This window comes from Leptonotus elevatus, chromosome 4, assembly GCF_054856555.1.
Source record: "Leptonotus elevatus isolate MCC_2025b chromosome 4, RoL_Lele_1.0, whole genome shotgun sequence".
Classification (NCBI taxonomy): domain Eukaryota; kingdom Metazoa; phylum Chordata; class Actinopteri; order Syngnathiformes; family Syngnathidae; genus Leptonotus; species Leptonotus elevatus.
The window spans coordinates 27598997-27611745 of record NC_141242.1 but is presented as its reverse complement, the minus strand read 5'-3'; the positions used below and the strand labels follow the sequence as shown (position 1 = coordinate 27611745).

Below are 12749 nucleotides of genomic sequence, written 5' to 3'. Positions count from 1 at the left end.
TATCATATTTTCTCATGACTCTTGGTGAGAACGTCCATTTACACGTAATATGTTTTTTGAAAAAAAGCGCCTGTTTGAAATTGAACAGTATTGAGGGGTCCAGGTTGATTACAGTGATAATTGGATTTGTGTTACTGTATTTGCAATCGAGAGATTACGTGAATTTATTTTATTTTTTGGCGCTCCTACGATTGTAGTTTTGGGGTCAGGATTACCGTATGAATTCCTTTTGTTCTACGGTTTAATTCGATAGCGCGTGACAAGTTATTTTGAAAATGAGCGCCTTGCAAAAATTTTGCAATATATGGAGAACAGTTTGGCTCAGCGGGATTGGATAACCGCTGTGTATAAACGAGAGGTCACGTGATTCTTATGTGTGTCTGTTGTGTGGCCATATGTGTTAACCTATTGAACTATTATACTAAAAGTGAGACGTCACTGTATTGATAAATATTAATACTACTTGCGTAGAATAGAAACCGAAAGTAAAAAATAGCCTACAAACAAAATGGAGGGCGATTTCGACCCGGATACAGAATGGTTTGTCCTGAATGCGCTTCCGGTTCATAGTCGGGACTTGTACTTGTGAGTCGCAGCCATGCGGAAAAATAAAAAACGTCGATGAAAAACGAAAAAACAAACTATGGATCGATTGTATGAAAAGCTTTCGCTGGACAAAATGGTACGTCAGACTTTTGTATTTTCTTTGTTGGTAATGATGTAGTGGCTGAATTTGATGCTAAAATGACTCCAGCATTTGTGGAGCAGTTTACGGGTGGTTTGTTCGAAGTTAACCCGTTTACTGAAATCACCGTACAAAACTGCGGTTTAAATGCCATGAGATTTGTAGATAACGAATTGATAGAATAAAACCGTTTATTATTTTATAATGACTGAAGAGTGTGTGCGTATGTATTTGAGTGTGTGACCTAGCTTCTAAAAGGTGGGGGCTATTGTTGTGATTGTGAGTGAGAAATGTGCATATGGGGATTTTGTTTGTTTTTCTTCAATATCTTTAACTAAGTTTGGTGTTGTTTTTGTGTGAGATGAGACTGTTGTGATAGTGGTGTTTGTTTTATTAATGGGAATGTGATAAAATAGGTTTTGCGATGTATAATGTTAAGACCCCCCCCCCCCCCCCCGTTTCTAGGTTAGAAGAAAAGGAGGGGGCTGTGGGTTAGAGCATAATGTTTCTCTTTTCTAGGTAAGAGAGGAATGATATACAATAAAAAAATAAGTAATAGTATATGAAAGATATTGTTGAGTTTTTGTAGAAGAATATTACATCAGTGTTTTATTTTTTATTTTTTTTTAGTGACTGAATTGATAGTCTTTTACACTATAATAATTGATGAAGATGGTTAATTTGTTAACTTTCCCTTTTCGGGACAAATGAATCAAGAATAATGATAAAATAATAGTATTTTGTTTGAGCTGTATTGAGTTGAAGTTATAAATGTTTTTGAAATTGACATAATGATAATGATTTTTAATATTTGTTTTTTCTCTGAGTGTGTCATTTCAGAAACTGATGTTTGAGTTCCAAGGCAGATGAGGGTTTGATGGCCTTCACTGATTACAAACTGCGAACGGGATGCGCCCCAGCTGCTGATACGTAGTATTTGCAAGTATTGCTAGTAGCTATTTTGAAGGGGTATTTAAAAAAAAAAAAAGGGCTGTTTTTTACGAAACATTTTTGAGAAAGCAGGAAGTGAACTGTCTTGCTATGATCCCATTTCCTCAGTCTGGCATTGTAGTGCATTGGATCAGCCGGGTGCATTCGTTGGTCGAGGTGAGCGCCTGGAAGGACCGAAAATGTGTCATCGGGTCCACATTGCAGACAGCGTCTGAATGGATGTGGCAGAGATCAAAGGTCAAAAGCCGCAGAGCACAGTCTTCTCCTCCTGTGCCTAAAAAAAAACCATGATGCTCAACTTCCACAATGCCCAGTGACTGTGTACAAGCCTCATTACAGAGATGTCTCCTCTCATTGCTTATACCTGATGAACTTTGTCTGACACAGCCCCGCCCTGAACATTGACTTTTGAAAGCTGGTGGTCTGACTTGGATGGACCCTTCAATCAGTGAAATGCTGCACGGTATATGCAAGGCATTTTTAATGTGTTGAATGGGGAACTGTGATCTATAGCAAGGTATTTCAGGAAATTGAAAACGACATATGTGAATTTGAAATGAGGGATTGAGGAAATTTATTTCAATCTATAGCCTACTAAATTTTTGCCTATATTTTTGGGAGAATCAGTTTCTGAATTGGTACAATGGGAATTTTATTAATATGATATGATACGATATACTTTTATTTTCCCCGTGAGGAATTTTTTTGGACTTCGTCCAGCTGCAGCTATAATATAGAAAAAATTATAGAATAAAATGAGTAGTAACAAGTAAAAGACTAACTAAGAGTTTGATGGTTAATTTTAGATTTTTTTTTTCTTTCACAGCACTGTGATTTATGAATCCCAGAAATATTTTGTGTGCTGTGTTTTTTTATGAGCCCCGCTAATATGTAAAAGAGGTGAAGTTGATTAGCAGTTTGATAATTTTTAGTTTGATTAAATCTAGGAGAATTAGATTAATATGGTTACCTCTATTTTTTTATGGCCCCAAAGTCATTATATATTAATGTCTTAAATTGTATCTGCTTGTGCTCATTTTTGTTGTGTTTTGTAGCTTTTTCGTTTACCTCATAGCCTGATTTAGAGGGTTGTGTTATTAACGACGTCTTTTGAGTTATGAGGTCTCTATTTTATCCTCCCTTTATCTTGACGTGTTTGAAAAAATCAGTGGATCTTTGTCAAAATGAGGGAGTTTATGTTTAAGAAATTAACCAATGTAGACGAATTAGTAGATTAAAAAATGAAAAGGTTTTGATAATCCACAGTTTGAATATGAAAAGGTTTTGAAGTGATAATCCACAGTTTGAATATGAAGAAATCTACCAGAGGAAATCGAGCGGCAAAGTAAGTCTGAAGCAAGCAAGGACAATAATGCATATTCGCCGGATGAAGGTAATTATATTATATTATATCTTTTATTTTAGAAAAATGTAATGTTTGGAGCCCAGTGTTTGCAAAAGAGTATAGATAATATGAATATATGTGAGCTTTTTCCAGGATCATCACGATTCGATCGGTCGTGGGATTCTGAGAAGAGAATATATGATATGCTAGTAAAATGATTCCTTTCAGGATGGTGAAAGGCACAGTTATGCAAATTTAGAACAAATTTAGTCGTGGTAAAAAATTACCTATTATTGAACAAAACCTATTTGAAAAATAAATATTTACAAGCTCTGTCTTATATTAATGAATGAGCGAATGTCATTCAACTCAATCAAAGGCTGGGCTCTATTTCAATGTCACAAAAATAGATATTTTCCTGTTCCAACAGCACAGGACCTACGGATCTTAACCAAATAACATTTACTAATCCCAACTAACAAAAACTATCAGGGTTTTTCCTCCAAATAAAATTGACGTGGGTTTATGAGAAGACTAAACATATTCCGCTCTCAGGTTGATGACGGAAAGGAGAGACGAAATTCCACAACTGGTCTACAAGGCTGCCTGCCGGCTATCTCATCAACTGATGATCATCAATCTTATCACCTCCGACCTGGGAGCCACGTCAGCTGACCCAGTGTTCGGTTCTGGAGCGACCGTTTGGACATCGTTTTGACATCATTCAACGGATCAAGTCAAGTGGCTTTTCCTGGGCAATCATCACGAGAATCACATTTGCAGGCAATCTATTCTGGGGTTCTGCAAAAAGCTGACAACGTCATCTTCTCATTCAACAAAGAACTTCATCACGAGATGGCTTCAAAGAACACATATTCGTCTGCCGATACATTGCGACACTTTTTAATGAACAACATTTTATGTTAAGCCTCACATATGTTATGCTTATTCCACTAAAAATCTTTTAAATGTATCAAATTGTTTTTTAATGTCATATGATTGCTAAACTACCTCCTCTCCTGCTAAAGGGATGTTTTAATGATAATTATTTCCACCACACAACCATTGAAAAAAATGTTTTAATGTGTTGAGCTCTCATGAGCTCAAATGAGGGAATGTTAAGTTATTAACATTGTTTTTCAGTTTCAATTTATATTTTAGCCGTTTTGGATTTAGTTATAGCTGTGTAGCTCAATGAATAGTATTGTATTCTTATCTGTCTCACTCTCATGAGAAGGGCAACGGGTTTCTTCCACTGCTATCTTGAAGGGAGTTTAGTCTAGTACCAGTCTCAGCCGGTCGGAAGAGGGGAGGCACAGGCTTTGTATTATTGTTTTTCTCTAATCTGATTTATACCTATGGGAACTTGCTGAACTTGCTGAGGGAGGAGAGAGGGATTTTCTTGTATTCACTGAGTTGCAAACAAATGTACTGTGGGCTGATGGGAGGAGACTTTTCGTATTCACCGACTTTTCAATAAATAATGATGTGCAGCAGAAGGAGGGACACACAATCTGAACAGAACACGGTTTGAGTGTCGTCAATTGTTGTCATCAGAAGCTTCTGTTAAAATGATACCTTTGCAAAGGGACTTCTTCACCAGAATCTCACCATTCAGTTAATTGAACACGTAAAGAGTAGAATACAAATATTCTATACTCCAACACTTCCTATGTCGTTCTCTCTTTTTCACGTGTCTGAAGCCAGGTTTGGCTGCGCTGCTCAGAGAGGGAGAGACGGGAAGAGAAATAGGAGGGGCGAGGGCATATAGTGAGTGTACTACACGCGGAGCACGTGCTTACTACACGCGGAGCACATGCTCTGGGTCTCCGCCAGTCAGAGAGAAACAGAAAGAGGAGAAAGCAAATAGAGAAGAAGAGAGTTAAAGAGCTGAAGTATTTAGTTTTTCTGAATGCCAATTTGAAATAAAACAAGGTATTTTATCCTGGACCTGGTGCGTAGCTTATAATGTTAGTTTTGTTCGCTGCTGTTGCACTTAAATTACTACTCACTATTTGATTGTTATTTTAATTGTGTTGCTTATTTATTGTTTGTAGCCTTTTTAACTTTAAATAAACTAAACACAAATAATTGTCTTTGCTTGATAATTGTTGCTATTTGCAGTCAGTAGAGTGCAATACTTAGTTCAGCAAGTCATTTATCAAAATGTATACTAAATTTGTCGTAAATATTTAAAACAAAAGCTAAAGTTAAAAGACAAAAAGAGCTGACCCTTTTCACTGAGCCAATCCATATGAACCGGATCACCCCAAAGAGCCGAAAATCCCATCACTAGCTCTTAAGTGCTCTTGGCTCGCTTGCAACAGAGCGCCAGCGTCTGTGGCTTGCAGTAAAGCGGCGTCACTTAATATCAATGCACATCCGAGAACTTAACAAAATCAAAGCGACCAACATCGTGAAAAGGAATCACTATAACACAATTTAGCAGTGACAAATTAAATAATAATGCATATATTTGCGGGGACTGGCGTCAAGTTGTATTTTACCAATTTAAAATTGTGCACAGAAGTTTGCGAGTTACTTCATGTTAAAAATTAGATTAGCTCTTAATATGAAAAGAACACAATTATGGTTTGTTTCCAGTAAAGTTACGTCATTTTACAGTGCACATTCGTATTGAACTTAACAAAATAAAAGCATTCAATGTTGTGCAAAGGAGTCACTGTAACACAATTTAATAGTAATTAATTAAATAACAATGCATATATTTGTGGCGACTGGGGCCACGTTATGCTTTACAGTTTTTAGAATTTACAAGTTACTTCATGTTAAAAATGTGTCAGCTATTAATATGAAAAAAAAATAACCATTGTCTTACAAACGCAATTATGCCATGTCGTGACCAAAAATGACCAATACAAATCAATGTCAAAGTTTTTTTTACAACACAGTACATATTTTTAATTGTATTTTTTCATTTTTTTTATGAATTGTTATATAATTACTGAATCAACGACTAAAAAATGCAACCAAATTTCTATTAGGTTAACATTTCTTCCCAGTTTTATGTGGGCGTTATTTTTTTGGGATTAAATTCTTGTAATTTTTGCCAAAATCAGGCATTTTCTTTGAAGTGTGATAACTTAGTCATTTATGAATCTTTTTTTCACTTTCAACCGCTCAAAATGTTCACTGGCATCAGACCTATCTATACATATATAGTTTAAAAAATGCCCTCTATGGACAATAATAGCAGTATTATGCTAACAGCAAAATTAACTATGCTGTATATATATATGTGTAAAATAAAGGTCTAATTTGAATATTTCATATGACATATTTAGAGGCTCGAATAAGTCCATAAGTCATAACAATATAATTTTTTATGCATGCCCAGTTTTCACACAATGGCTGTTTTCTGAATAGCACAAAACTCTTGTGATTTTGCCCAAATCTGGCATTTCCTTTGAAGTGAGATAACTTAGTCATTTATGAATATTTTTTTCACTTTCAACCGTTCAAAATGTTCAGTGGCATCAGACGTATCTATACATATATAGTTTTTTAAAAAAAAAATTTATGCCCCCTATTGACAATAATAGCATTATTATGCTAATAGCAAGACTAACTATGCTGTATATATATATATATATAAAATAAAATACTAATTTGAATATTTCATATGACATAGTTAGAGGCTCAAACAAGTCCATAAGTCATAACAATATAATTTTTTTATGCATGCCCAGTTTTTACACAATGGCATTTTTCTGAATAGCACAAAACTCTTGTAATTTTGCCCAAATCAGGCATTTCCTTTGAAGTGAGATAACTTAGTCATTTATGAATATTTTTTTTCACTTTCAACCGCTCAAAATGTTCAGTGGCATCAGACCTATCTATACATATATAGTTTTTATTTTAATTTTTTATGCCCCAATGGACAATAATAGCAGTATTATGCTAACAGCAAAACTAACTATGCTGTATATATATATTATGGATAGATATAAATCAAAGTAAAATATTTCATATGAGATAATTAGATCCTTGAATATGTCAATAAGTCGTAACAAGATTTTTTTTTCTTTAGAATAAGTAGGTCAAAGTCACAATAACTGATTTTGATTACAGAATTTATGAGTAACACTTTAGAACAAATATGCAGAATTCATGAACATGAAACACCAGTTACTGAAACGAAGAACTACTACTAACTAAACACCAGAACTTTTTTTTCCCCATTTAACATTTCATGCAATGGGTCTTGATGTGTTTTTTGCAAATGTAAGTTCCACATTTTGCGCAAAACGTTTGAAGCCCGAAGTGGCTTTGTGCAAAGGCCACATTGTTTGCGCTTAGACGGGGGTCCAGCACGCTGCTCTGCATTCTCCACCTGCTCCACCAAGCCTTCGACAGAAGGCTTTGCTTCCCGTTTCAAAATTTCAGGCCAAATTAGAGCCTTACCTAGTTCCTCAAGCCGCTTGAAGCTTTTCTTATGGTTCGCTGTATGATGCCCGAGTTGGAAAACAAATCTAACGCAGTTTCAGGGCTGCTGATTCTGGCTACTGCGTAGAGGGTTGCCCCAGGGTTAGGAATGGGATGGGGGAAATAATGTGTGGCCACTTCGTGAGTAGGAGACCATAATAGTTTTTAATTTTTTGAGAGACACTCACTAATTTCTTTGCCCTGATCGCCGTCATTTTCATCATCCTCTGCCTCCTCGTCGTGTTCATCTCCACAACCCCCCCCCCTCCCCCCCTCGCTCTCACCTCCGCGATCATCTGCATCCACTTCCCACACCTCGTCATGCTCATCTCCGTATTCATCGTCATCATCCTCTTCCTTCTCTGGCATTCAAAGTCCAAGAGTAGACTCTTCAACCTCTTCCGAGCGCTCCGAACTAGCGTCCGAATAAAATTCTTCTTCGGAATTAGTACTTTCTAAAACGAGCCGAATTGCGTCCTCCAATACCATCTTTCTAGCCATTGCTACCAGTTGTGGTGAAAGAAATGCAAAGTAGTGATCATCGCGAGAACAACGACCTCAAAAATGCCCGGAACCAATAAGAGTAAAGAAGTTCCAACACCCAACCAGTAATAGTTGAAATTCAAACAATAACAATAAACAAGTGAATTTATTTTTGCATTTGTGGTACCTTTGTATTTTCTTGTGAACACCTGCTAATATGCATGCCCAAATAGACTGAAAGTGAGCTCAGACACATCAACACCAAACTTTTTTGTAATGCCAACCGTTTTTTATCACATTAATTTTGACTAATCTGCAGCAGGCTTTACACAAGCAAATTCATTTATTAGCCTATGGCGCCACCTAGTGGATTTTGGGTGTTAACACTCTCAACACACAAATTCCTCTATTTTCATGTTTATGACTCGTCAAAGAAGCGATTGCACCAGTAATCACGGAAAATGCATTATAACACATCAGGTTTACAGCATATCAAAAACTGTGATTTATAATGGGAGTCAATGAGCCAAAATCGGGCATTATTACAAGAATTTCGTGTGAATCTCTCCCTCCTGTTAGCAATAATTATAAATTGCAGCATGGCGCCAATTTGAACTTCTACATTTTTTAACAATCCTGGTGAAATGTCAGGTCCCTAGTGTATTTTTTTCAAATGCTTTTTCTTTGATGAAACACAGAAAAACATAAAAATGCCAGAAAATGTACAAATAACAGCGACGGGTTAAGAGTGTGAAAATTTTGAAAAAATATTGTACACTTTATTATAAATGTAGATATAAATTGAGATATAAAATGTGCGATTAATTTGTGAGTTAATTATTGAAGTCATGCGATTAACTACAATTAAAAAAAAATAATCGACAGACACCTCTAGTCCTTACTATATTATAATGACGGCCGAACGTCACGTCAACGTTAGGGGTGCAACTGTTTTTGTATTCTATGGACGGCATGTGCTGCTTTGAAGACCCCATTTTTCTTTTATCGCTCAGTTCCTTGGACCCCAATATTAGATTTGGCAGAGGCATCTTTTGTTGAATTACAGGTATATTTCTTTAATTGAAAAATATATAAGTTTCCTCCTGTAAACATCATTAAGCATATAATTTATACACTTTAAGGCAAATTGTAACAAACGGACATACAAAAAGGGATAGTTTTTCCCCCCACTCAATAAATGATAATTTGCATGCCAGTTTGTTTAGATATGTCAGTAATATTCTCTTGCCCTGCTTTTTGCCTCTCGTGTGTGTTAAATAGTTTTGAGTCGGCACTCACAAGCGCAGCGCGCGGGCACACACACGTGCGGGCACACACACACACACACACACACACACACTAGGAGCGAACTCAGTGGAGCTAGTGGGATAAGAGCTATCTTTATGGCGCTCTTTTCGTACATTTCATTGCTTTTGTATGAATGGATGGATGTTTTTGTGCTATCGGTAACACCAGAAGCTTAAAGAGACTGGTGACCGGCATGAGATACCCATTTAGAGCGAGACCAGCGTACGGTGTCTATGGGGCTATTATTGTGCCAAAACTATTTACAAATGCGTATTTCGATCCATAAATATATAAAAATAATTTGTATCCATAAAAGTCACAAATGTTTAAGGAGATTCCACAAATGTGTGACATAAATCTGAAAACGCATGCACTGATTTGTATGCGTAAACACATAGTTGAATGCCGCAATGCGAATATATATATGACCTGTGAACACGCTACAAGCAACATGGTGGCGGTGCATTCGGGTACTTTCTCAACATAGGGAACTTGTAAACGCACTGCGGTGTTAAGCACATTAATTGTTTTTCTTCGATTATTACGATTTAGAGATCAAGAGAAGCCAAAATTGAAAAGCACGGTAAAAAAAAAAGAAAAGAAAAAAAGAACATATATTGCCAATCCTTGCGTCTTTGAGCTGGCTTCCTGTTAATTTTAAAATTGATTTTGATGTCTTATTGTTTGTTTTTAAAGCTTTGAACGGACTGGCCCCTCCGTACATTTCAGACCTCTTCCAGAAGTCCACTCTAACACGTGCACTGAGGTCTGAGGGCCAGTTCCAGCTCGTGGTGCCCAAGACGAGACTTAAAACTGGGGGGGGATAGGGCTCTCTCTGTGGTCGGCCCAAAGCTGTGGAACAATCTGGCTCTCCTCGTTTGAACTGCTCCCACAGTGGGGTGTTTTAAGTCTCGTCTTAAGACCCACTTTTATTCCTTGGCTTTTAGTTTAATGTAAATTGTATAGTCCTCGGGGTCTTTTTATGTTTTATTATATTTTTAAATTATTTTTAATGTATTATTATTATTATTATTATTTTTACCTATTGTACTTTACTATTTTATTGACTGGTTTTTATTTTTGGGTTGGTTTTAATAGATTTTATGTGTATGATGGTGTGCTGATCTCAATGTACAGCACTTTGGAAACGCTTGTTTATAAAATGTGCTATAGAAATAAAGTGGATTAGATTGAAATTTCGATTAATCGTCCAGCCCTAATTCGTAGTATGAACATAAGTCCTTGCATCTGGTGCGCAACCCCTCAAAATACACAAGCAGAGATAAACAAACATGGTGTTTTTTTGACACAGCACAGCAACACACTCCTGGAGCGAGGAGGAAACCCACAACTTTGTCAGTGTGGTCAGTGACATAAAATCATGTCTTTTATCGACTGTTGAAAATTAGAAGTGGAAATTAACTATTGTGTCATGACGCTGTCTATGCGTCACGGTTTAGAGACGGACTTGTGTATGATATATAAGCCCAAGGGTTCATATAGGGATGGATAACATGAGCAGGTCTACTGGAGTAACGCGTCTACTCACGCATGTAAAGGAGTTGTTCAAAATCTTTCAGAAACCAGAATTCTGAGCTAACCCAAATATTGCCGGCATGTAAACATAGTCATTGAGTTTTACTCATTGACCATTGTGACTTCAACTGCTATGACGAAAACGCAATGAACTAACCTTTATAGAGAGCATGACCAGGATGTTTCCAATGACTGTGATCAGACTGAGGGATCCCGCCACCAGAATGATGAGCACAATCTCCACGGCAGTGTAAGGACTGGCAGAGAAGAGGCCGCCCTCATCCCCGCTGCTGGTATTTACAGTCTCCATTGCGTCCACTCTCGGATGTGGTCAGAGGTCATTCACACTGCACATACCAAAAAAACACCAGGTTTAATTTATTTAACAAGGTCAACAGAGGTGGCAACAGTACTCACACTCTGTACTTAAGCAGAAGTACAAATACTTGTTTAAAATAATAATGATAAAATAAAATAGATTTTGGTAACAGCAAAAGTACAGATTTGAGTCCTTTACTTAAGTGTAATCAGACTGATGTTCGGAAACAGTAAACATTTTCATTTGTACTTTATTACACTCCACTGAAGGGCACCAATGCTAATTGCTGTGTAACACTTGGCAGGTGTTTGACAGTGTTTCAGTTTACACTGAGTACGTGTGAACAGTGACCAGGTGAGCAAATAAAGACTTCAGCAGCAGTGTTTGAAAACAGAGAGCGGCCCCATACTGGGAATGCACACGTCTTAGTCAGTACTTTATTTCAAATCTGACTGCATACAAGATGTAATTATTGATTAAATAAAATGATATTGAACAGATCATAATCTTTTGCGTCATTATTGATTTGGAGATGACTGCTTTTACGAAAAGCCTCCCTTTTGCGCAAATAGGGAGCAGATATCATAACTCAATCTGCTGTTTGCTTACAGGCTTCCCCCGAGGCTCAAACAGGATCACCGAGACACACAACATCTCGCAGGCTAATTTTTAAGACAGTCTCTTTCATTTTGGGGTCTTAGATGCTGGATTACTTCTTGGGGATAAACATCACAGCACCAAGAGAACATGTTATAAGATATTAAATTATGATTAGGCTGAGAGAAAGACTTAATAACTGTCCAAATAGTCAGAAATGTCATAACAGTGGTAAATCAAGGAGTGGTGGTCTGATAAGAAATCGCAGTAAATGAATGTTGCTATTCCACTAGAAGCGTTTCCATAAAACAGCATCTTAACAGACCTGCAAGTGTAAACCCTGATGGGACCGTGTATCGTGGCTAGCCACCTACCCTTTTAAAAGTAAAGGACTGGAGCTTAAAAGGGACCTCTTTCTGGGTGAATGACCAATTCCCGAGAGAGATTAATGAGCGGTGAAAGGTACTGTTTCCCACAATGAGACAAAATAGGCAGGAGGGTTAACGGACTACGATGGTCGTTGATAAGAATACATCGATGGCCAACTATTCTGGAACCCCAACTCCACTCCCTGGCTGTTGTAATTGGCATTGGTGGAACTGAACTTCGTTTGATTATTAGATGTATGCATATAGGTATATGTGGTTATAAAACCTAAAATATGAATACTTATTATGTATAGGCTATATTACAAATATAGTATTCATACATAACTATATATAAAATATATTTAAACATTTACTGGTATATTGTTACATGTTTAATCCCCCACCAATTTCATTCACATCTACTTCCCTCCCCGTTTTTTCACTGTTATATTCACTTACACGTCACCTCTCATTTCACACAAATCACATAAACCACTTTGATTCCATCCTATAACAAGTAGCCTATACAGATATATACACATGAATGTGTGTGGCGCTCGATCACAGGCAAAAAGAATAAACATTTTAGACCATCTCTTAACTCTTTGACTGCCAAGCATTTTCAGAAAAGAGGATGTGTGGGTGCCAGCTGATTTAAGCATTTTGACTGATCTTTCTTTTTGTGTTTAGACTATGGAAACACAGATA

The 12749-nt window shown here is 36.9% G+C and overlaps 1 protein-coding gene across 1 annotated transcript in view; it reads right to left on the bottom strand.

Moving 5' to 3' along the window:
• LOC147176445 (muscarinic acetylcholine receptor M2-like) overlaps positions 1 to 12749 on the bottom strand; it is a 47170-nt gene that overhangs the window by 7715 nt on the left and 26706 nt on the right. Inside the window, exon 2 of the mRNA XM_086073150.1 lies at positions 10915 to 11104. Within this exon, the coding sequence (XP_085929276.1) occupies positions 10915 to 11067 (153 nt within the window). The 5' untranslated portion in view covers positions 11068 to 11104. The remainder of the gene's footprint in view (positions 1 to 10914; positions 11105 to 12749) is intronic.